We start from the raw sequence: 26189 nt of genomic DNA, 5'->3' as shown, positions 1-26189 counted from the left end.
TGTTGAAAGAAATTACGGAGTAGCTAAGTTTTTTAAAATGATTTCACCGGAAGAACTCAAAAATCTCAAAGGAATTTCACAATTTTTGAGCAGAGGAGACGAGAAAATTTATTTCAACAATTTTCAACAACACATCTTAAACGGTTGGAAATGGAACACACTCATTAGCTACAACGGCGCAGTAAGAAAATTTTTGAAATTCAGAAGAGAACGAATTATGGATCCTTTAAATTTACCAGCATCGAAAGAAGAGATTTATGAATTCTGCGTTTGGGCCGGAAGGACGAATAAAGGCCCGAAGAAAGAAGACATAATGGCACAAACTCTGGAGAAATATCTTTACGGTCTTAAAGCGTGGCACTTATATCATAATGAAGACTTCCCCAAAGTAAAAGAAGAAATAATAAGATTGAGTTTGAAGGCATCAAAGAAAATCGACGTTTCGATGCCAAAAACGATGGAAAAGAGGCCAGTTCACTTAGAACATCTATTAGATTTAATTCCAAAATTAATTAACAAAGGAGAGAAACATCTAGCAATCCTAGATACAATCTTATGTACATTCTGGAGCTTAGCAAGACTAGGAGAAATGACAGGGAACAAAAGAGACTCGACAGAGATTATAAAGGCAACAGATGCAACAATAATTGGGGAGAATGAAGCAGAAGAAGGTTTTATTTCTTTAAGAGGTGCAAAAACAGCGATGCCAGGTGAAATCCAAATTCTACAAGTAAAACGTTTGAACCACATTTTATGTCCAGTGGCCGCGCTAAGAAGGAGATTAGAAAGAACTTCAAGTACAGAAGATCCTCTATTTAGTTACGTAGAAAATTCAGCTAGAATACTCCTAACGAAAGAGATGATTATGACGACTTGCCAACAGATATGGGAAGAAAGTGGTCATAAAGGGTTAACGGGGCACTCCTTTAGAGTAGGAGGAGCTTCACTAAGATTCGCCTTAGGAATCCCAATAGAAGAGATATGTCAGATTGGAAGGTGGAAATCCGACTCGTGGAAATTTTATATAAAGTCCTACTCACATGAAGAATTGATTAAGACTAAAAGCTTGTTGATAGAATTAAACAAATATAAATTACACGATTGATGAAAGAAGGACTTTATGTGGGTCAACAAAGTCAGGATGCACATCGGGATGAAAGAATTGGGGTTTCGTTTTAGAGGCTCAGGCTTTCAACCCGAGTAGAGGTATATTAAAACTAAACCAGAATTCTCAATTCTATACTTGAATCAAACATTTATTCACCCCTCTAGTGTGTTCTTAGACCCCCGAGTCAATCATATACAAGTCTTATGACTCTTCACGTACTTCTTAATAATGATAAATAGAATTATCTGATTAAATACGAGAAGCATTTAGCTAATAGATTTACATCAGCTAATGCTGGAAAGAATCTATTATGCTATCCATTAGTCTTAACGATCTTCAAGTTATCGGAAATGTCTTCGATAACTTGGTAGACTTGTATCGATTATACTCTTTCAGTAATTCTTTGAAACTTTTCCATAAAAGGTTTCGAAGAATAAAAGGGGTTTTTCTAAGCAAAACCCAAACACTGATAGCCCGGGGCGTAATAGCCGGGGCTATCTAGATAAAAATTAGATAATAAAAAGGTAAATTATCTAATTCTTTATCAAACGTGTACACACTATAGGAATTACCTAGTGAAAAAGTGGAGTCAACCTTCCTTGAAACAGCTGTATCTCTATAACCTATTAGCATAAGTTAATTTATATATTGTATCCAGATTTGTTAGTAAGATTGGTCTTCTTCACCTTTCTATTATATTCTAACATTTCTATGAAGCTGTGAGATTCCATCTTATCAGTTTGTTTTTATTCATAAATACATAGATATGTTATTTATTTGATTGTATTTTAATGAATTGAAAATCATATGTTTGCATGTCTTGATGAGTGGTCTTAAGACCGATCATTAGAGTAAATAAATTAATGGTGAAAGATGACCGATTCTGGGTGATAAATTCATGAAGGATAAAAAGCTCCACCAATATATATTGTGCAGTTTGGCAATGTTTAAACAAAGACGAAAATATTGAAATGATTTTTTGTCTTTTCTTGGATCAATCATATAAGTTAAAGGAAAACCGTGTTCGGCGGCAAAACTGGACAAAACTCCCAATCAGTACTTTCAAGTTGGAGGTTTACACGTCTTTTGAGTAAAATCCCTGGCCACACGTTCACCTCATCATCTCTCCATTCAATCTAATCCTGACATCCACTTCAACTTCAACCATTGCCTATGATCAGGAACTCACTTCAATCTTGACACTTTACCTTCTTTATCAATTATCAATCAGTTCCTCATCTCAACCAATCAAAGACTATAAACAATCTGACCTCAACATTGTATCTTCAAATGATCAATCATTCCCATGATTGTATAACTCAGATCGGTCATCAAGAGAAAAACATCAAAGAAACATGGACTGTTCTTCAATATCAGGTAATCAAACAAATCATCAATTTCAACTTATCAGTAATTGTTTCATTTTATTAATCCATACAATCTTCTTCTCATCATCCAGCATCCATCAATATTGCATTCGATCAATCAGTTAAAATAATTGAAACTAATCCAACTAAACCAACAACAACACCAACAATCATCATAACACACCTATTAAACTACTTCTTCTTCTTCAACTTCATCATCATCTTCATCTACAAATCAACATCAATGTCATCATCTCAATTAATCCCACTTTCATTCTCAAAATTCACTTACAACTACCAATTCCAGCTCATCTTCTTCCTTTACACATGATATCCTCAATATCACTGATGAAGAGCCCGCTGCAATATACTGTCAGTCTTCAATCTATCTCTCTGTGTTTGGAAATAATCATCTAACTTCTTTTTGATTCCCAGTTTGAAGCTGGAATCAGCTATCGGAATTGCAGTTCGATTTGGCGTATTTCAACTAATCCTTCTCTAAATGACACAAATCAAACAAGATTAAAAAGAACCTTAGCGATTAAATTAGTTCATTGTGATAAATCTTCAAATACAACTCGGTGTTAAATCTTTGGGGCGTGAATTCAAGTTGAGTCGTATCTTTTTACTAGACCTTGATCAAACCATTAATATCATTTGATCATCATAATTGACATTTTTTTCATGTTTTTTTCATGTAGGACATTACATAGATTTTAATCCCATCCATCACCTATTGTTCTTGGGATTTCATAATCAACACCACCTGACCAGGGCGAAAGGGCCTTGACTAAGATTGGGTTAAAGACTTGAAGATCGAAAGAAAGTCAATCACTAAATGCCTATAAAGCAACAGATCCACGTTTAATCAAATCATACCAATCAATCAAATCAAAAATCAACTCTCGATCATTACCTAAGATTGGAATAGTTTATGGATCCGGATTAAATAACTTATCATTCAACTCAACTAATCTGATCGCATCGAAATATGAAGAAATTGATTGATGGCCACAAGTGATGACACATTCAATTGTTAAAGGTCATGAATCTAAAGGTTTAAGTTTTGGTAAATTGGGTGATGTTCATGTGGTTTGTCAGACTGGAAGGTATGAAAAAATTCAACATTACAATTCAATTTGACTTCTTCCAACTTCAACTTTAACTAATGATTGATGGTTTTTTGGGGGTCCTTTGATAGGTAGCTATTATCATTCCACCTGAAACAAGATGAAACGGGAAATTTATAAGAAGCCTTGATATGATAAGCTTCAGTTGTTTCCTCTATATGACTTTTGTAGATATATTTCAGTCAACCACATCTCCTTGAAGCACAGGGGAAAGGAGCGGCTGTGGAATATCAAGCACATCACAGTGAAAGCTGGAATATAGTATCAGGTAATCAATGTTTCAGTTCAACTGCGGTTTGGGTTCTGGAATCAAGCAAACATATTGATTTAAAGGGTTTTTATTTTGATCTCGATTGGCTTAAACTACACTTCAATCAGCTCCTATATTATTTCAGATACCAAACGTGCTCGAGAGGAAATGTGTGAATTGGGTACAAAAGAAGAACATTACTTGAATACAGTAGCTCGGCTTGGTCTTCGACTAGGAGGATGTATGATGATGGTGAGAATGGTCCGTTAGAGTCAGAATCGGGGTCAGAAAATTTCAGAGCGTTAGAAGGATGGAGGATTCCATTTGATCGGATTGTTTGTGGATGCTACATCATTGGTTTTATTTGATCTCAAGCTCACCTAAATTGGTCCTCCAGTCCGGAAAAGTTCATATCACTATCAGTAGTAATATCTTTCTTCTTGGTCATCCCACAAAATATATGATGCTCATGCTGGTCACTTATCAAGACAGAGACTTTGGTTAAAGATTGCAAAATATGTAGTACATTATAAACAAGATATGTAAACAGCCACATATGGATTTCTTATGATTAACCAATTTGTTACAAACTGAAGATATTTGACCATCCTTTGCAGATTTTGTAGTGATTGACGACTTTGAAAAAGATGGTTGTGATGCACTTGATTACCCTGCTCTGAAGAACGCGCCAGTAAATTGGGTCAGCCAGTGAAGAGGTCTTCACAAAATATGGATTGGTGAGGTACTGCAGGACGCTTTTGAGAATTCCAGGTGACATCATTGAAAATCATCTTACACTTTTTTCCAAGAGCTTTATCACAAAATGATGCATATGTCAGTGATAACAGCATTTATCACTATGGATAAACATTACTCACAATCCTCTGAGTAGCACCAACGTAAGGGTGACAGCAGGGTTGATCTGCGGCAGTTGCGCTCATCAGAGAGTGGTCTAATGCAGGGGATAGAGGACTTGGCGTGTCGGCCATCTTCAATCAAAAAAGGAATTCAGTACTAATGTGACCTCCACTGTTTGATCAAAGAAGTTACTCAAGCTATTTCACTACACCGATTAAGAAGGATGTTTACTTGGCTGACCAAAGTAATTTGGTCAAATTGTCAAGATCAAAGCCAAAAGCCATGATGAATTTAAAGTATTTGACTTATCATCATATGATGAAAGATTAGCAATAGCAAGTTCACAAGTATTTGATTGAGTTCACAAAGAATTGTACAAAAATTCAATCAAGTTTACAGAGAATCATTAAAGATTGATCTCAAGACTTGAGCTGAAGCTACTGATCACAATCAAAGCTTCAATTTGATCTGCAGGTCACTGTTACTCAATTAACTTTCTGGGAGCAATGCAGTTGGACTGTCATCTATCACCTCTCATTGGATTAGATCAGGATATCTGAGCATGGAAGCAAACACTGAAATGGCTTCACATTACATATTTCTCAATCACAGGTATATTTTTCATTCTGAAACTACAAATCCAAGCATAGCAAGCCAACACCATTCATATAAATGAGAAGTGAATGTAGATGAGGTGTCCATTGAACTTTGAGCTGACTCACAGCATGCAAACCCATTCAAGTTCCAGAGCACATCCTGTAATTCAAAGTGAGTAATCAGAAATTGAAGCTGTGTATTATTCAGCTTTGCCTTCATGAGTATATCAAGAAGACAAAAAGGAAAGGATTTGATAATGGGGATTCTCAGAAGGCTTGACTGAAACCTAAAGCAGAGATGATGTAACAGTAGACCATATCAGGGAAACAGGTTTAGGGGTTGGATCACCAACATATGATGTTTGAGTTCCTTGGTACCCAACACTTATGAGGATGCTGCAAGGCCTTTCAATTCTACTGTATCTATCCAAAGTTGATCACAACAAAAGTAGATTCACTTTCTTCTTGTGTAACTTCTTCTTCTATTTCTGAGAGAAAATATAAAGCTTCATATTGAAGCCTTATTCATTGTAGGACATAAGTCCTGAATCATTGATAAAATGCATGTAGCTTAGTACTGTAAGTCATACCAGGGTACATAATCTCAGCCAGGAATGTCTCTCACATGGGTCATATGTATGTCATTCTTGGTATTCTGTTGAAAGTTGTGTTGGGTGTGTATATCTATCCATACTCCACAATTGTTGATAGGTGTGGTGGTACATATTGGTCAGTAAGGTTTTGTGGCTTCCATAGTCACTTATTGATACTGACATCTATCAAGCTAGACATTCCAGCAGCTAAATGAACTCAAAAATTGAACCAAATCTTTGCTGATTCATTTAAATTGAGTTAAAGCAACCTTTTGAAGAGATATTATAAGATCAAATGGGTCTTGCACCACATAGAAGGAATTGATGCCATCCACATAGTTTGAGATTTTGGAAGCGGCGCCTGCCGCTGATGTGCTAGTAGCTTTTACTTACACATCTTTCCGTATCTTGTATTCCATCAAACCCTTTCGCCACCGGCGCCTCCCGGACATTGTGATCTCACTCAAAGGGATAGTTTTTCGGCCGGTTAACTGGGTGCTTGAAGATTTATGAAGCCATGGTAGAATTTTTGTAAAGAAACTCCAAAGCTTGTTTTTCATTTCCGTTTTGAATTTTCGAATCTCCATTAGGTGCTTTCAAACTAGGAAAAAGTCGAAATGTTCACAAGAAAAAATGTGAACTGTGTAATTATTTTTCAACTGTGTAATTACAATACATCTGATATAGCGCTGTAGTGCAATCACAAAGTTCAACTTTGTATTTGGAGGGGGCCTCCCTCCTCCTTCCTCGTACACCAGGGGGTAAACTTACGGCAAGAAAACGGTTTTCGAAGCCGTTTTCCTGCCGTCACGGATTTGAACTATTCGTGTCGTTTCTGAGACGATTTCAGATGGGACCGTACGAACGCGGTTCCCATCACCGTTTTTGGCGGTGCGAGCAAACCACCTCGGTGACCCCTAAACACGGTCCCTGGAACGTTCCGAGGGTACGTCGTAGATTTGCCAAAAGAAAATCAGGCAGTGGGACTTGAACACAGGCTCAAAAACGAGAAGAGGCTTGGTCTTGGCCACAGAGCATTTCACCGCTACACCATACAGACCACATTGTGAGTCCACCTTGTGTCATATCAGTATGCTTTCGAATCATCAATCGAGTCATTCCTCAATAACAAGGCTTATCAGCTATCGTTGGCACAACCGGTAACGATGCTTGCCATGTGATTCTCCGAGGCTCAACCGATGGACACGTGTATTTGGCTCAGCATGTAGAGTCATGTAGCGCACAACTTTCAAAAGCTGGCCTACGACCATCAGTGATGATCGATTGCTCGCATGGTAACTCACAAAAACAAATTGCAAGTTAAGTCGTCGTTGCTGAAGGTAGTTCGACACCGATTGCAATCGGTATCAAAAAAACTGCTTCACCACCGCCTCAGGAGCCGTTCTCAAACGGTTGCTGACATGCAGCTCGTTCCAGAAGCGGTGGTGGAACGGTGTCCGAATTGGTTTCGGCGAAACCGGTTCCACACCTTCCTGGGCGGTTCAGGTGACGAAACCTTTGAAATCGTCAGAGGAACCGGCCAAGGCCGAGGACCATTACCCCCTGGTGTAGGGCTTCACAATTTTGAAGGAGCAAAAAAGCATGTAATGAAAAACTATGATTGCACTACAGTCTTGTATCAGATGTATTGTAATTACACAGTTGACGATTTTTCTCGTGAACATTTCGACTTTTTCCTAGTTTGAAAGCACCTACACCACGAACCCACCGACCCGGGTCCTGAACCAGGAGTGAGCCCCGGTCAAGAACCGATCTCGCCTGCTTGTGCAAAAACGTATACAGAACGCGCCCTGCTGAACCTAGGTCAAACTGATCTCTCAGGCTCAGTTCTTCACTGGTTCCAGGGCGGTATGACATCAGGGGTGGTCCCAATTTGTTTCCCGCATTGCAGGCTCGCTGGTTCTTTCTCTCCCACAATTTTGCTTGCGAACCCACAGTGCAATGCTGATGCTGAACTAATGCTTGTTTGATTGACCAAAAATTTAAATAATAACAAAAAATATACAATAGAAAATTGATTGGCAAAACATAGATAAAATTAAAGTGAGGAGAGACTGGAGGAAAATGCTACAGGAGAGATAATACAAAAGAGTACAAAATACACTTGCAAAGTACTAAAAATTCTATCTTATACATCCTCATACTTCACTTCAAGGATGTCACACTTAGTAGATAATGCTATCCCGCAGGTTCGTTATGGGCGAGCTCTGCTGGCACCACTCTGGCCCCATGAGTCTCTTCCAGGTGCTTGATTTGGGCCTCAACCTCATTTTCGGTGGGCAACTCAAATTTGGTGGTTTTCTGGATTTCAGCAAAAGTTACTTCGCCATCAAATCGGTCAAAGTCTTGGCGTAAAACTTCAAGAAAGAAGCTGTTGAAGAATCACAATCAAAATGAGTAAGATAGATGCTTGAGCCATTCACAAACATCAAAACTTACGCATAACGATACCGGACAGACTTGCTACGCAATTCTTCCAATTTTTCGTCCACAACCCCCCAGAAGGATCTGTTGCTATAGCTTTGCGTGTTCCATCCCCAGTGTATAGCTTGCATTCGCTGTTGGAATTATGATTTGATAAATTAGTGCTCATTTTGTTTCATTCGAAGTGAGGTTTGAGAAAACTTACAAGCCATGCAAATCGAGATCTTTGAAGATGATTTACCCCTTCCAGAATTTCTTCACGGACGCGCACCTTACCTCCAATGAAATCATGCTCTCTTTCGTAAATCTAAGATATTCAAAATCAATCTTGTGAGTTTAAATAAATAAGCGACAAACCAAAATAGAACACGTGCCTTGACAATCAATGTCTCAATGGTTGGCACGTTCAACTTGGATGGTGTCTTCTTAACTCAAATCGGGAGGTGAATATTAGTGAGGAGCTGGAAATGTGAGATAATGGAACCTAAGGTCAATTCAATGATATTGAATTGACAATTAATATCACTTACAATCTTATTCAAGTCCTTTCTGATCTCTTTCAAGATGATGTTGAGCCACTTTTGAAAGTCTCTTGATTCCACGGGATCTGGATTTCTTCCATATCGTGCTGGAAGCAATCGCTTTCTCCATTCAGATGGATTGTCGAGGATTTTGTCCTGCAAACCACATAAGATCAGTAGTACGACAACATGAGGGAAGGAGAAGAGTGATTCAATAATAAGGGCGTACCAATAATTTTGCAGCTAAAGAGCGAGGAAGATGCTCTTGATTACCTTCCTTGTCCGCGGTTGCTGTGTACGCTTGCACATCACCCATGATTATGCACTGAGTGGCTATCATACGTGCGGTTTGCTTAGACTCATCAAAACATCAGCTTTGGCTTGGATTGAATGATAAGTTATATAACTTACCCTCAGCTCGTGGGACGCGGTCCATCCTGGACTCGGGGTTGTTAAACATGATAAACTCTCCAACAACTGGGTGATCTTACCGTTTGTCTCTTGATGATAATCACTGATTTCTTGTCGTGTCGAGAGCAGGGCAACAGTCATCGATACAAAATGATCTGCTCTTCCATCCACCTGAAGCAAAACAAAAAGTTTAGTCATGAGCCATATTGATTGTTGTGGTTACTTACATTGCAGAGGACACGTCCCATGACCTTATACTCTTCATTCAGTCCAGCTGTAGCTGCTAGTTCGTTGAAAAATCGTAGGCGTTCACCACTGAGATGGGCAGTCAAAGCTGATACTGATCCGGCAGCAGCAGCAGCAGCAGCGGAAGTGTGGTTGATGAGTGGTTTAGGAGGGAGACCGAGTTCACTTTCAGTCGCAGAGCGGTTGTTGTTGGACTCTTCATCGTTGTTATCTTCAGATTCTTCGTTTTCTTTGTTTTCGTCATTGTCAGGATCATCATTCTCATGGAAGTTGGCATTATAGTCTTCGTCATCATCATCATCATCTACATTTCATTCCAAATTGATCAATAACAGGTGGAATCACAGACAGAAACAGAAAAGCAGAATTGATAATAACTTACCATTACCTCCATTACCTTGATCTCCTCCGTTGAGATCATCAAGATCTTCTTCCATGAACAAAGGACCAGCTCGATTTGATTCTGGTGAATGGGTAGCTGGAGGCGACACGGCGTTCGAGGCATTCAAACGGGTGTTGGAACCCTCCTTTGAATTTGAGGAATTCAAACGGTTGTTGGAGCCCTTTGCTCCCTTACCTTTGCCTGCGACGTTGTGATCTTGAACAGCTGAAGGTCCATGTTTGGTCTGTCGCCCAACTGGAGCCGGTTTGCCAGTGACTCGGGGGGTTGTGCGACCGCGTGAGCTTCGTAGACCAGCATTTGAAGAACGTCGGGAGGAACCTGGAGTTGCTTGTTTTTGAGTTGGACTGGGACGTTGTGGACTTGTGCGTCGTGGAAGGGCATAAGGATTCGTTTGTGTTTTTGGAGGCATGTTGTGTTGTGTTGTGTTGTGTGAATGTGAAGAAGATTGAGTCGAGATGAGTTGAGATTGAAAAGGGGATGAGGTCATTTTGATCGAAACATCAAAAAGGTGTTAATTGACACCTTTCAATCACTGTGACAGATTCAATCTGTGAAACCTGATATCCAAGATGCAAAAAAAGACAAGTTCGAAATTTCTTGCTCTGATGAAGCTCTTCAAACACAACTTGGTGGATGGGTCATTCACCAGTGGGGTCTTTGTTTAAGAGATGTCTTGGGAGTTTCTTTCTTTCAGATCCCGTAAAAGTTTTGGAGTCTTTCAAAAATATGTTGTAACAAAAAAAATAAAAGAAAGATTCGAAGCAAAAGAATAACAACAAAAGTACAAAGAAGAGAACAAACTTGATTTGAAAAGGTAAGATGAAGAAATTATTAACAAATGAAATGAAAGAAAGAAGGAAAACAAAAAGAAGAAAAAGTACAAATAATTACAATTCAGAAGAAAAAAGGCCAGTTGATGGGCCAGCCACCGGCTCAGAGATCATTTCCGTGTTGGTTGCTCTCTCTTTGCCTTTTACTTTTCTCTTTTTGACTTTAGGCTTGGTCTCATTTGCCTTTTTCTGTTGTTTTTCTTGTTTATCTCGCTTGTCTTTCATGGTTGTTTCCCAGTTTGACATTCCTTTCTTAATCCCAGAGCGCCAGTCTTCAGGGAGTACTTTTCGAAACGAAATGCAAGCCCACTTTCGATGGAGTTCTGCTGAATAAAACGAACCAGAATTAAGGATAAATGAATCTGATTTGTTATGCACCACTAGGTGATCACAATTCTTTGACACACGCCTCTCAATCATGATAGGTCGCTCTTTTTTCACTGTACATTTGTTTTTATAGCAGTTGTGTTGCACATTAAGCACACCTTTGATGTCCTAAAAAATTGTGTCAGTCAGATGATTACGAATACACCGGAACAAGTACATTTATGCTTACTCTCGGATTGATCCAACAACGCTGTCGAGTCACTTCAATCTCCCGCATGTGATAAAAATCACTGACGTCCCCAACTCGGCATTTGAAAACCTCAATCTTGCTTTGTTGGGGATTCTGGGCGCCTACTGCCCAGATGCCTTCTACCTTCCCTATGAATTGAACGTTCGAGGATTGTATATTGACCTTTGGGATGAACACACAATGTGGTCAATAATCGAAATGTAAAGATACAAAAAATTAAATGTTACACACCGATAGAAAGCTATTGTCTTTAAATTGTTGGTTATTTTTCAAAGAAAAAGACTCTAGCACCTTCCAATTCTTTGCTCGGTAAGAGCCATAGATTGCCTCAGGGATACATTCTTCAGGGTTTTCGGGTTGCTTTTTATGAAGTCCTGAATATGAATGTTAAAGACTGAATGTTTCACCAATAAGAAAACAATCCATACTTACTTCCAATTTTGAAATAGTTTTCTTGATTCCAAGAATGATTGTAGCCTAACGTCTTTTGAAATAACACATTCTCTTTGAATATATCGCAGACTTTTGGACTTGCTGCAATATATGATTTCAGTAATTTATCATACAGAAGGGATCCAGAGGTGAGCGCTCGGATAAGCCTGTGGTTGTTGAAAGAGTTGGCTATATCCCGGCCTGGACTCAAATGATTGGAGTGTATAGACGAATTTCTTGTATTTCCATTATAAGATTCGAAATTCTCCGTTGCGAAGAGGCAGGCTGGGCCAAATCGAAGGATTGATTGAGAGAGGTGAACCATCATATGAAATTTAGGCTTGTTGCACCATTGAGCCGAAAGCTTGACAATTGACAGAAGAAAAATTTTGATTTGCTGTCCAAGTTGCTCGAGGTATGAGTCCATGTCCAAAATTTCCGTCTGGAATATGAATGGGGCAAGATGAGATAGTGCTGTCCACGCTTGCCTTTCGTCCGTTGATAAATCACATTCAAAAAATATGAATGGTGCTGATTGCAAAACTGTACGAAATTCTTTACCCGTGAGGCTTTGGAAATGAGTTATCATGCTTTTTGGCTGGATGGGAGGAATGTTGAGGCCGGAGGTACTAAATGATCTGTACCTTCCCCATATACCTTCCTTCTCTTTCACTGAACAAAGCTTCATTCGGTTGCGAAGAAGGTACTTTGCCACACCTAATAGCACCACATGCAGGATTTCGATGGGTGTATCTGCATGACCATCAAATCCTGTGCGGAATCACCAAAATATCAGACCAAAATATTAGTTTTAACATTAATTCTCAAGTAAAGACTGAAAGAATCTTGAATTCATTTACCTTTCAACCTGAGAAAGGGATTAAATAGATGCTCTCCAAATTCGGTATTAAGTTTGTGGCAGAACTGTGTCACTTCTTCGTTTGAAAAGCGTTGGTCTCCTCGATGCATACGCATCTCTTGAACCTTTTTAATAAAGGGAAGAATGTGCTGGTCCCGAACACCAGCTTTTCCTGACTCACTTTCAAAAGTCCCGATGGTGCCGGGCTTTTGTGCCAACTCCCAAAGGTCTTTTGTGCGCTGCCTTGTTTGAGACCAGCTTCTCTTGGGTAAATCAAGCTGGAAGTGGAAACAGAGAAACAAGACATATATCTTGAAAAACACATTGACTGACTGAAGCTCTCAATATATTCAAGCTCACCTTATTTCCGTTTTCGTCAACTCCAACAAAGTTGCTGACGTACTTAACCGATTTTTTTTCTGCCAAAGAACCAACCCTCAAGTCACAAACTCGGCATGGTGTGAGGGAAACCGTCGGATTCATCGTGTTAGTTACCTCGGCGTGCATAGGAGAATCTCCCAAATGACAGAGAACAAAAGGTACGACCAGAACTTCGCCTTTGAACTGATCGTCATATGCCAAAAATCCATTTGTGGTAAGTTCACTGGAAAAGAAACAAACAAAGCATAGTCTCATTATATTGATCAAATAAAGGACAATAAATCGAGATAATTACTTCAGTGAGTCAATAATTGGATCAGCAAGCTCCAACGCGCCTGCTGTATTTGACGTCGTCAGGAAATGACAATTATATTCCTGATTGGCGAATTTTGACGGTAGTCCAGCCAGAGTTAAATAAAATGCCAGGTGTTTGTTCCACCGCTTGGAGATATTTCCAGATAAATCATTGCAATATAACACCCAGGGTACGTGTCGAATTACCCTGCCGTCCGCCTTTTTCCGCCATTCATTTTGTATTGGAACTTCGTGAAATGTCCCATGGTCATCTTTTTCTATGATGTTTGGTTCAGTCTCAGTCACTATCAAAACAGATGCGCAAGACTCACCATACATCACATCTCCGCAGAGGTCTTTCATCAATCTGCCACTACGGATTTCGATTTTATCCAATCCTCTTGCAAAATGTTTCACATTTATTGAAGATAGATGTGACGAATCGAAGGAGGTAGCCAACGGAAATTCTACACAAATGCGCTGACACCCTTCGGAATCGAGATGAGAAGTTTGATGTGCAAAGACACATTTTGCAAAGACCTGAGTATCAATTTGATAGAAAAAGATGGGAATAACAATTCTTTTTGATTCCAGTTGAACCGGCTCGTATAAGAAGTAATGTCCCTTTGGTGAGTCGATCATCTGCACTCGCAAGTCCTTATCCAGCTCCTCACGCCATTTTTTGGACTGTGTAAAGCGATTTATTTTGGATGTTAACGTTGGTAATTCAGGTATGAATTGAAGATGTTCCATAACATAAGGATTTGCTAGCTCCTGTGATCCACAAGAGTAGCCATGATGAACAATGCGAATCAAAGCTTGAAATCAAAAATATGAAAGATAATTTACTTGACTTAATATCTGCTTGATCTTGAGTCCAAAGCATGGCTTCCCCGAAGCACTGAGAGTCTCAGAGACATCAAAGTCAAATCTTTTCTTCAGCTTTCGGCGCACACGCTGAAGACTTTTGTATGCTGGAAGTTTTACTTTCAGGAGACTAACAAAGGAACGGACTCGTTCATACTGAAGCAGCGACATGATAGTTCTCGATGAACCTAGGATCAGAAGAGCAACAATTTGCTGTTGAAGTGATCAAATCAGATGATGGAATTGGAAAGATTTTTGAAATAATTTGGAAGCTCCCAACCTCCAAGCTCGAGAAAGGTGCCCAGGATGAAGACTTTGCATTCTGAGTATTTGCATACTTTTCTCCTTCCTCAGATTGATCTGAGTTTGTGTGTTCATCCTCCCAGCCGTCATCTGTCAAATCATCTGGTCGATTTGAGTTTTCGCTGCTGTCTGCACTGTGAGCAGAAGCAGGAGATGGAGATGCGAAAAGATTGGAATAATCGCGCGCCCAAAGATCAATGACAGCCCAACGCCGCTGTTCACGTTCTTGATCATCAAACTCGACCACATCGGGATCCGGTGAAACAGCATCCATGTTGATGTCGTCATCAAAAGGTCGATCCGTCTCACTTGCTGGTTGTGAAGCGTTCATATCATCTTCAATGAAGCTCACAATTGTTGTGGCATTCATACGCTCAGCCTTCCACCTTGCGAGAAGCTTGATGTGTTTTTCAGTTTTAGAATGCCGGGGAATTGATTCCTCTTGCAGAGTTCGGCCTCCAGGACACGCCAAACAAGTGAAGACAATGTCTCCTGGCCCACGAACAGTCTCTGTGAAACCTGGGACAATCAAGCTGTGTCAGATTCAGCAGCGGCCCGGTTATCGATTGATGAAATTTACATTCTGAAATCAATTGACGTTCAGGTTCAGGCATCTGTTCGAAGGCGGCTCGGTTTGAAAGATGTGAAAGCGGAGGTAAAATGAAGGAAAGATAAAAACAAAATGACTGAAAAGATATCGTCCTTTGAAAAGGGAAAATGATGCATCTTCTTCCTCTGGTCTTTGAGGGTAAAACAATGCCTCCCCGTGTTTACGCTGATCAATACCTGCTTTGCACCTGCTGATCATTAAACCAGGGGGGAACGAGGTTCAATCACAACGTAATTTCGAAGTATGATAAAGCACAGGTGATCAACTGCTTTTGCAGTGGTTGATCACCTGTGCTCTGAAAACCGCTTGAGCCCCGGGTCCTGTCGCAGTCTTGGCCGGGTATTGATCAGGCTACAGCCGGGGTTCTTTGAAACCTCTCAAGACCCGTTCCTCACACCGCAGGAATCAACTCGTTCAAAACCCGATTGAGCGAAATTTCGGTGTCCGGGTTCGAAATTTCCTCGAATCGTGAAACTCGTTCACAACTCGTTAGCATTATGTTCGCCGATTTCCCTCGAGTACGCTACAATACATATACATACACAGCACTCTCAAAACCTTTGATTCCAATGGTTTGGCTGTCTCACTTCCCCACTGAACTCCTTTCTTGTGTATCTGGTTGATCAAGGCTTGACAAAGGAAGGTGAAGGCGAGTAATGGTGAAAGGGGTTGTTATTTTATCATGTGACTGTACATACACGGGGCCAGCAGAGTACACAGTACAGCCCGAGGGAAATTGGCAAACCTAATGCTAACGAGTTGTGAACGAGTTTCTTGATTCGAGGAAATTTCGAACCCGGACACCGAAATTTCACTCAATCGGGCTTCAAACGAGTTGATTCCCGCGGTGTCAACTTTTGTTGGGTTCGTGGTGTATTGAAGGCAATGGCAATTTGTACGATTTTTGGTGGACTGATTGATTTGTAACAGAGTACAAAGGGCTCAAAGATGGCGTTGGACAAACAAGTTTGATATACGATGTGATTCAAATTCTATTGGATCCACATTTCTTTCTTCTGATGAGTTCTCATTATTTGCCATGGCTCATTGAATTCCCTATCGTATGTAGAACAAACAATCGACCAAAAAGGATGAGTCATCACATCAAATTAGGTGTAAAAAGAGCCCACCTCCACTTTGAACTTGAGTGTAAAAGAGCCCCACCCACCTCTACTTCGAAGTTTTACTTGAGTGTTTGAGACGAGAATCAAGCCTATCATCGTCTTTACTGAGAATAGTGATCGGACCAGAATAAAGTCTCTTGATCAAATCAAAGTACAACACAACCTGTTAAGACAAACTTGAATCGATCATCATGATTTCCTTTGGCATCTTCAAACGAACGGCTATGATGTGTCTCGTCTTATTGCTTTGTGGTAAGTTTCAATTCACTCTAGATCACTTTTTTATTTTAATCTTCTTCACTGATAGGTTGATTTCTTTTTGTAGTCACAATTGCATCAACATATCCGATTCCTGCTAAGAACGATCCAGAGCCATCATTTGACAAGGCGTAGGTGTCTTTTCAAATCAAATCCCATCATCATCAATCCCTAACCCAAAATCTTCTCTCCTACATCTCTCAACGAAATTACTAAACGGTTTATAAATCATTCTACAAATCGTTACTCTTCATTGATCTACAAAAACCAAACCTTTCAAAACCTCGTAGTCGAATTGAGAAATATTCTCAAAAGGCAGAAAAATACCGAGGAGTAAAAAAGTTCCACGGTAAAAATCACGAAGTTAGCGTACAGTTTGGGGGAGATCGTACCGATGGAGATTGGGATAACTTTAGGAGAAATTAAAATGAATCATGATCAAGTTTTACGGTTTAAGCTTTACAACATCTTATACATTTTTCATCATCATCATCGGTTTTCTTCTTTGAACCAAGCCGTTCAATGACTTTTTTGGATGGAAGATTCAAATCAGTTTAATTACGAAATCTTGTTCAATGATTTTATTTACTTTTTATCTTATACACAATTCATCTGATCTTTCTCAAAACCCTTTGAACTTTTCTTACTTTTTGACTTTTCATTCGATAATGTCAATCAATTAATTGGTTAATCAAGTCTTTTTCATTTCATTTATTTATACATAAATCATGATTATATTGTTAATACTCTTTTATGATATCCTGATGATTTTCTAATGTTTAGTTCTTTACAAAAAACAAGATACTTTGATTTGGCCTTCTTCATTAACTTTTTTTCTATTGAGTTTTAATCCTCATAGAATTGCGCAATAATTTATGTACATCACAGTATCAACTTTGAATGTGTCTTGCTCTTGATCGTAGCTTTGAAAATACATTGAAGTCATTGATCGGTCTTCTTATTCCACCGTCATCACCGCGCTCAAAAGGAATTTTATACAACTGTTTAGTCATCCTTCTTTTGTTTTTCCTTTCGGAAACGAATCTGAAGTTTGATAAGGATCTGTACTTCGAGGTATTCATGGAGATATATTTGAGTAGCTATGCTTTTTGGCTGGATTGTTCTTGCCCTGAAGTGATGAAGGAGTCGGTAGATGGAGAGTAAGTAAAATCAGAAGTTTCTGGTTTTTTAGTGATAACGAGTTTACAGTCAATTTACAACAGCTTCACCCAAGTTGCCCGCAAAACTTCAGAAAATTGGCGGGGAATTTATTGCAAGCTTTTCTGAATTAGCTGGGTTCAGGTCGGCCAAAAAGTGCCAAAGGTTTTATGCACTTTGGCCTCCCAACCCTTCAAAAGATTTTTTTTGCAAAAAAATAAATTGCTAGAAATATGCTTCCTAGCTATTTGACAGTGTGTTCATAATTCACAACTTATAAGTAGCATTTTGCTGCAGGGACAGTGGTATCTCAGACATTTTTCTTACTTGAATCTCGCTATTGACTGTACATGACTTTGAAAATCTACCAGTGTAAACTTCTTTAACCTGATTTTTGGATCAAGCAAGATATGGATGAGAGCCAATTCAATCCGCAATTGATGTAGGATCAATCAATGATCTGTACAACAATGGATTTTGGAAAATTAAGAAAGATTGGAAGCGGCAAAAGAAATGTTCAAAGAATGGAAGGAGATCGGTACTTTGCCTGGGCCTTGATGGATCAGCAGCAAGAAAACACGATGAGAGAATGAGTTGAATGGGAATCACAACTCTGCTCTTTTGCGGCACGAGCTTGGAATTAGTCAAGTTGGGGAAATCATAGAGAAAATGGAAGGAAAGAACTGATGATTGGAACTTGAACGAATATGGCTCATATTTGATGAGTGTTTAATACAAAGAATTCAAAAAAGGTTTTGTCTTGATTTTTTGGGTTTCATGGTTACTTCTTGTTTTTGCAGATGAGTTTCTTGTCTTTTGGGTATTTATATCTGTTTAAATATCATCTCATAGCATTTTAAATCTTGGTTTTGAGTTTTTCAAAGCTTACTCGCGTTCTAATTTCTCAGTTGTTATCCCGAGAGGAAAAGAGGATTGTTCATACATTTTTAAAGTTTCACACAAATCTTTCATTCTCCATTAAAGCCGGCAGGGAATCTTTTTGTTCAATGTTTGATATGTAGATATCAGAGGGGCTTAAAGATGGCGTTAGAACTTAGGCAAACCAATTTGATACACTCTATTAATCCCACATTTCTTTCTTCGTATCCCTTCTCATCCTACGCCATGGCTCATTGAATTGCCTCCATAGAACAAACAAAAGACCAAAAAAGCCGAGTCGTGACTCATGACAGCAGATCGATGAAACTCGCTCCACTGTGAACTTGAGTCCCAGTGTTTGGGAGGAGGATTACGCCAGTCTTCACTCACAGTAGTAATAAGACAAGAACGAGGTCTCTTGATCGAATCAAAGTACGCATCCTGTCAAGACAACCTTGAATCGATCATCATGATTTCCTTTGGTATCTTCAAACAAACGGGTATGATGTGCCTCATCTTGTTGCTTTGTGGTAAATTTCACTTCACTCTAGAACAATCTGTGCTTTTGATCTTCTTCACTGATATGTTGATTTCTTTTTAGTTACGTTTGCATCAACATATCCTACTGCGAAATCTGATGTTCCACCTTTACCAAGCTCGTACGTCGTTTTCAATTCAAAGGTGATAATCACCAAAGCTCACTCTAACCAAAACTTTTCTCATACATTTCTCAACGGGATTCGCAACGCTTTACAATTCATGTCCAATAAACCACAAACGGAACCTTTGAATTTCGCAGTCAACGTAAGAAATTGATTCATGAAACATCCACAAAGAAAGATCCAAAGGGTGACCACACAAAAGTACAGTTCGGGGGAAGTCCTACCGATGGAGAGTGGCGCCCCTTCAGGAGAAACTAATTTAATGAACCAAGACCGAGTTTAGGCTTTTATCTCTACATCCTCATGTTCTTTATCATCGCTTTTCTCTTTTCGTATCAACTTCAAACAAAATCGTTCAATGAGTTTTTGATGTGGAAGATCTTAGGTGGTTTGGTTCACCATGTCATTGAAAACGTTTGTTATCTAATACAAGTCCTGTAATAATGTCTCTAAACCTTCAAACTTTTTTTACTTCTGGGTCATTATAGTATTTGATAATTTCAACAAATTTGTTGATTAGTCTTCTTCACTTCATTTATTTATACATATCGTAATTATTTGTAAATGTTTACATGCTCTCATGATGATGTCTAATGATTGTTTCTTCAAAAGGATGTATCAAGATACTTTGAATATCTGTTAACTTGCTCTATTGAGTTTAATCATCACGGAAACGCACAATAATTTATCACAACATTGACTTCGAATCTGTTCCTCAAATGAGTCTTGTTTTTGTTCAAGTTTTTGAGAATACACATAGAACTTTCACCATCGCCACCGCAATGAAAAGACAAAAAGCTAGCACTGCCAGCATTAAATAGGTTCCCTGGTCGGAACATGACCTAGGCTGGGAATATCATTGAGAGAAGAATGGAGCATCAAATCATCTCGCACTGCACATCTGAGCCATAAAGCATACACTACATATGTGCAAACATCTGAGTAAATCCTTAGCTATCAGCTACATACAGGTCCGCTCAGTTATCTGCTCATCTAGATAAGGAAATCATGTGTAATACATGCTGTAACTTTGTTCAGATTGAGACACACATTTCAAAATATTGACTACATATATCACAATGGCTACTCAGGCAATATTCATGGAACTGTGTAACAGTAGCAGAATGGGAATCTGATCACTAGGACCCATATTCCCATCTGGGAACCTCTTTAATGCTGGCAGTGTAGGTGACTCCAAGGCTAGTGGGTACGGTGGAATTTGTGGGTGGGTATGATTTACAAAATAGGACTTAAACTGAAAGATCTATCGTCCTCAATGTGTGACGACAATGATATATGAATGTGTGATGGTGAATGGTAGACAAAACCGTTTTTTAAATAAACAAGCAGAAAGCCAAAGGATAAGAAAGTCACAGGAAGAAAGGTAAAAAGCCCAGAAATCGTCGACATGAAAGTACAAATATCACACATCATGATCGTGAAGTCACATTTACCAGACTCGAGGGGTTAGGGTTACGATTTTGTAATAGGGCGGTTCAAGAAGGCCTTTTACAGCCTATTTTTAAATTTTAGATTTCGTTCGGAACCTTATAATTTTAAGTAAAATTATAAGTCAGTGAACCACCTTTATTTAAAGGTGGTTCAGCGTTTTGCAATCTGAAATTTTGGCTTAAAATTTTTAAGTCTTGTCCCTGATCTTTTGAAAAAAAAATGAAAACAAGGGATTTTTTTTCCTGTCTTTTTTTGTCGTTCCTGGATTGCAACCGCTTTGTTTGGGAAAAAAAACATTTCCTCTTTCATTAACAAACCTTTTGAACTAGGATTTGTCCGGACACACATCAAGTCCGTCGTATACCCGAGACTGACTTCATATTCGGACGGGAAGAAGGCGCAATCCGAATCGGTGGTAGTTCTCTTGGTCATCCTCTTCCAAATGTAACGTCGACAACCTCGCACGTCTGCATATACTTTGAATAAAGTGGTTCAGGCAGGGCTCGCTCGTATCACATCACGGATCCGTTTGGTTCGCTTCAGGTCTCGCACGTATCGCATCACAGATTAATTTGGTGATTGGATTCACTGTGAGTCACCTGCATAACAGGACCATCATCAAGCTCATTAGGACGTCATATCATATCTTGATCAGCAGGTCAGTCTGTCAAGGAACGCCCTATCGGACAATCAATTTTCGTGCAGGAGTTGATACTTAAGCTGGGTTGACCGTCTGCAATCCTCGCTTTTGATCACCGTGGTCACTGATTTCTTGGCTTCTTTTTCAATCATCACAGTAATCGTATCACCCTTTTCAGACTGTTCCTTTTGGAAAACTTCCAATCTCTTCCATATCCGCTTTGTTCCGGTTATTACCCTTTTCGGATCTTACCCTAATTGTACAACTCAGTTTCCCTTGCTTTGGCTTTCTTGTTCCAAATCGGTTGCTGCGTCTCATTCTTGATCGATCAACAGCTTTGATTTCGGTGCAATAGTCCGATATTTGTTCTTGTCTAGTACTTGGGAAAGCTTGGGTGTAACTCCATGAAGCCCCAGCAGTCTCAGCCAAATGGCAAGGTCAGGAACCTTTCTCGGCGGGTGTATAGCTAGTTTGGCTCTGATGGCTGATTATACACATGTTGTTTTTTTGTTTAGGCTCCTAGGGCCCGCCGAACACGGGCTCACATAGAAGCAGACTTGATTGTGTCCGGCCAACCGGTGGCTTGCAAACCTTTGGCAGCCGCGGTGAAACGTTCGCGCCTGGCAGCTAACGCAAGAGCTGGAAGCACCTCGCTGCCTCCAGCAGGCAAATCCGTCGCTGACAGCCCGTCTTTGGAATACATCAATTACCAAATGATTGTGGCATACATTTCCAAGCGAAATATCCGCAATGCCCTCTTTGGTGGTGGTAGTCAAACACGTGTTTCAGGAATGCCGATGAACCCTAAGTCACTCTTAAATCCCCTTGCGATTGAGATCAACAACGACTACAATGTGCAACACAACACAACAAAGATGTGCCTCAATGGTCGTGTGTTGTACTTGCGTCTGAATCACTATCAGGCCAAGTATAAGGCGGCAAAGTCGTTCAGTCTCAAGACGGGTAGCGGACTTTCTGCTCAAAATGTAGCAGATGGAATCCAAACGATGGAAGAACTTCTGGAATCGATGTGTCCGTAGTTCAACCAGATGGACGCAATTTTTTGTGACAAAGGCAATGTCATGCCTTTCGGAATCCTCGACATTAGCTTTGGTCCTCAAGATGACGAACTTACACAGGGGCAAAAATTGATGCTCACAACTATGTGAGCGTTGAAATTTTCCTGTTTTGTTCCCATTTGTTTCCCATTTGTTTCCAATTTGTTTCCCATTTGTTTCCCATTTGTTTCCCTTTTCTTTCTGTTTGTCAGCTGATTACGTGATCATCAGGAACTGAGCAGACAAACTAAGCCTTCCTCAGCATTTATTCCTGAGCAAAGAAGTCTGAGGAAGGGCTGATCTATCTGCTCAGCTGATCCTGAGCGGCATTCCCTGGTTCAGTAAGCTCCAAGGGATGCCACCAATGTATAGCTTAGGGGCTGAGCTGAACTGAGTATTCCCCAGATGGATCACAGAGCGCCAAGCTTGCCTCAAGCTTGATGGCTCCGGAATGAAGCCTGAGGCCCGTCTGCTCGTTCAACTGAGCTGCTCAGTTATTCCTCAGGGGCATCCCTGAGATCAGGAGGATCCAGAGGATTTCACTGCTCATTGGATGAGGGGCTGCTCAGTTATTCCTCAGGGGCATCCCTGAGATCAGGAGGATCCGGAGGATTTCACTGCTCATTGGATGAGGGCCTGCTCAGCTAGTCCTCAGGGGCATTCCTGGCCGGATCAGAAGGATCCAAAGGATGTAACTGAGTATTGGCTGAGGGGCTGCTCAGTTAATCTCAGCCCCTCAGTGTGAAAAACTTATCCGGGATATCACTGAGGATTAGCTGAGCAATGAGCAGATGGGATACGCTTTATCAGCTTCATTCCTTAGAAAGGAAGTCTGAGAAAAGTCCAGCCCATCAGTGATCCAGTCAGGGGATGCTACTGAGTATTTGCTGAGAAGCTCAAATGGGACGCCCCTGGGCAGGCTTCTTCACTGAAAAATGAAGCCTCAGGAAGGTATAGTTCATGTGCTCATCTTCATTTTAAACAAATTGCTGAGTATTCAGTGCCTCATGAGCTGATTCTGAGTACTCATCGGGAATCAGTTATTGCTCATCCAAGATGGAAATGAGCATTCTCAATAAATGTCAAGTAAAATATGAGAACCACAGGATGATCACCTGAACACAAACAAGATTGTGAATTGAATCAATCTGAAAGAAAATGAATCTTTTTTGGAGAATTCCAAAAAGTCTACAACGCTCACATGTATGTGAGTATCTATTTTGGCCCCTGTGTTAATGATGACGGCAATGCAGTTGATCCAATGGAACCTACTGAAGATGGCCATAGTGATACAACCGATGGCCACGACGCCGGTAAGCCTCACGGACTATCTTTTTAAGTTTTTAAGATCACCTCGGCTGACGATTCTCTCATTGGGGTCGCTAATTTGTAGATCTTCAATCCAAATGGAAACCCAACAATCCAAAGCAGAATTCCCGTGACTCAAGCACCGAGGTTGAGGAACTTGAAAGCTATAATCAATTCTTTGACTCTCAGTTGGAACCTCTCAATCAAGAGGTTCTTGACAACAATGTCTGCTCTCCATCATCCACTCCAGTTCCGGCCGCAGCTACCAAGCTTAATTCCAAAGACGCTGTGAATTCCCGAGATGAACAGTCCAGCATCAGCAAGAGTGTTCTGGCACTAGCTCCTCCAGTGGACAATCATTCTTCATCATCTAAACTTGCATCATATGTCATCCCTCCGCGCAAAGCAGTACGTAAACGTCGATCCAAATCCGATGCTCTCACCGCAGAAGAACGCACCGCCAACATAGATGCCTCGGATTTTTCAATCCGAGGCATCATCAGATGGAAACCCTTGGACAGGTCTTGTCCAAGGATTTGAGTCCGATGATACCTCGGATTTTTCAATCCAAGGCATCTTTGTTGGCTGTGACACGCCCTGGACGACTCGGATGCAGAGGAGGATACGACTGCAAGCCAACCGGTCAGTCAAGCAGCAACCAAGTGAAGTGGCCCGCGAGTTACTCTATCCCGTCGTGGTTTGGACGCCCTGCCTTCGATTGATCCCTCTCTCGTCCATGTCAAGGAACACAAACACGCGCTGGCCAATGTCATACAACAAGGTAACGAAGCAAAGGTAATGATGATCACCAAGGCAAACGACTTACACCAACATCTTGAAACAAACCACATCAAAGCTGAATATGACGCTCGCCAATCAGACCTCAGTTGGGCCAAAGAAAGGTACTTCCTTGAGCGTCAGGACCAGTGTGAGGCTGAAACAGGAAGATTGGCACAAGAGTCACACAAAGACCGCAAGGCCTTTTGTGAAAAGTTGGTCATGGAGGGTAAAACCCCTCAGGAACTTGAGGCGTTTCTACGCTTGGTGTATCCAGCAGATGATTGAGAGATTCATGGTAAGTCTTCATTGAGCTAATCTGCAATGATAGATATGTCACCTTCTGACCATGCCTTCTGAAACGTTAGGTATATTCCGCGACTTCTGTCTTATCCCAATTTCATCTCAAACCGTTCTGTGATCTCGATCTGTATCTCAATCTTTTTCAAACTCTTTTCTTTTTCTAGTTCCAAGTTTTTCTCGCTGTTATCCAAAGATTTTCCAAACTTGATCTATTTCAAATTCGAAGTGTTTTGCTGTTATTGTATGATTGTCTCATATCGACCTCTGTCCATTTCAAAGGGTTTCTCTTTTCCTAATGACTTGACCTCCTATGATAATGTACAAGTTGATATCTATCAGTACCTTTTCTAGTGTTGGTTTTGTTATTGGTATGCACTCAATGAAATAGCCCTAGGGCCATTATGTCTCCAAACCATGCACGTACACTTATCCAGTCTCTGCAACCGCGAGTCTATGCCCGCGCCAAGTGGCTGAATTCCATGCATAGTCCAAACTTAGTATTTAATTGCAAGTGTTGTCTTGAAAAGCACGCCACTTGTAATTCACTTACAAAGTTTCCTAAGTGTTGTCGGCAGCTTGTAATTCAAGTCCAAACTTATCAGAGGCAAGTGAATCCACTCACTTGTGGAATCACTTAGCTTGTGGGCAACTCATGTGGATAAAAACCAGGTGAAATTGCACGCAAATAACCTGGATTACGCAGCGTGGACATGTCTACTTATACACAAAGATGAATTGATCAAGAACAAGAAGACAAATTGACAGATTACAAAACAAAAACGATCAAAACAAAAAGTCACAAATAGAATGCCATGAAGTGGCAAAAAAAAAGATGAAAACAAGGAAAAGTAAGAAGTGCCCCAATTGACAGTCAACCCACAATTGGCAGTCCTCCACTGCTCCAGTTATATGACACTGCGTGGTCTCAAACAAGTTCACGCTTTGCCCGTCCTCGCTCCATGCGTGCAACATCTGGGGCAGCTCCTGCGCGTAGTCAGCCAGCTTCACCACGTCCTGGCAAGAGCTCATTATCGTCCTCTTTGTTCCATGCATTTCCCAAATCAGCCAACATATTATGTAATATAATACAAGTCCGGATCCACCTGAGGATGGGGTACATGTCCCTTTTATCATTTAAAGATAACCTTAACCCTTGAAGTGAAGCCCATCTTGATTTTAAAATGCCAACAACACCGGGTAAGCAACGCTGCCCGTTGCTGTTGAGGGGCGTTGCGCAGCGGATTCTACAGCAAGCAGCGCAGCAATATATGCGGATTATTGTTGCTCCCCGGTCCGTAACGCAGCAGACCCCCCAGGAAACCATATTTTTTGGTACCGCAGCGTTTCATCTGAAGCAGCTCCCGGACCCGCAACATTTGCGGCTGTTGCGGTACCAAATTTCCCGATTAAGCCGGAATTCAACTGGGATTCCCAAATCAGCAAGTCTCTCCTCCAATAAACACCAATTCCAACCCTTATTACACGGACT

General features: G+C 40.4%; 1 protein-coding gene across 1 annotated transcript; it reads right to left on the bottom strand.

The window, feature by feature from the left end:
- Window positions 1-8101: 8101 nt before the first annotated feature.
- MELLADRAFT_87314 (uncharacterized protein) lies at window positions 8102-10337 on the bottom strand (the record flags this gene model as incomplete). Its single annotated transcript, XM_007410343.1, has 11 exons — window positions 8102-8294; window positions 8363-8471; window positions 8553-8571; window positions 8624-8639; window positions 8705-8772; window positions 8878-9024; window positions 9098-9201; window positions 9280-9285; window positions 9360-9450; window positions 9507-9829; window positions 9908-10337. 11 exons carry the CDS (start codon window positions 10335-10337, stop codon window positions 8102-8104), a joined length of 1506 nt encoding a protein of 501 aa, XP_007410405.1.
- Window positions 10338-26189: the final 15852 nt, after the last annotated feature.

The sequence above is a fragment of the Melampsora larici-populina genome (assembly GCF_000204055.1).
Source record: "Melampsora larici-populina 98AG31 unplaced genomic scaffold MELLAscaffold_20, whole genome shotgun sequence".
Lineage (NCBI taxonomy): Eukaryota > Fungi > Basidiomycota > Pucciniomycetes > Pucciniales > Melampsoraceae > Melampsora > Melampsora laricis-populina.
The sequence above is the reverse complement of the archived record's forward strand: the minus strand, read 5'-3'. Positions and strand labels throughout refer to the sequence as shown.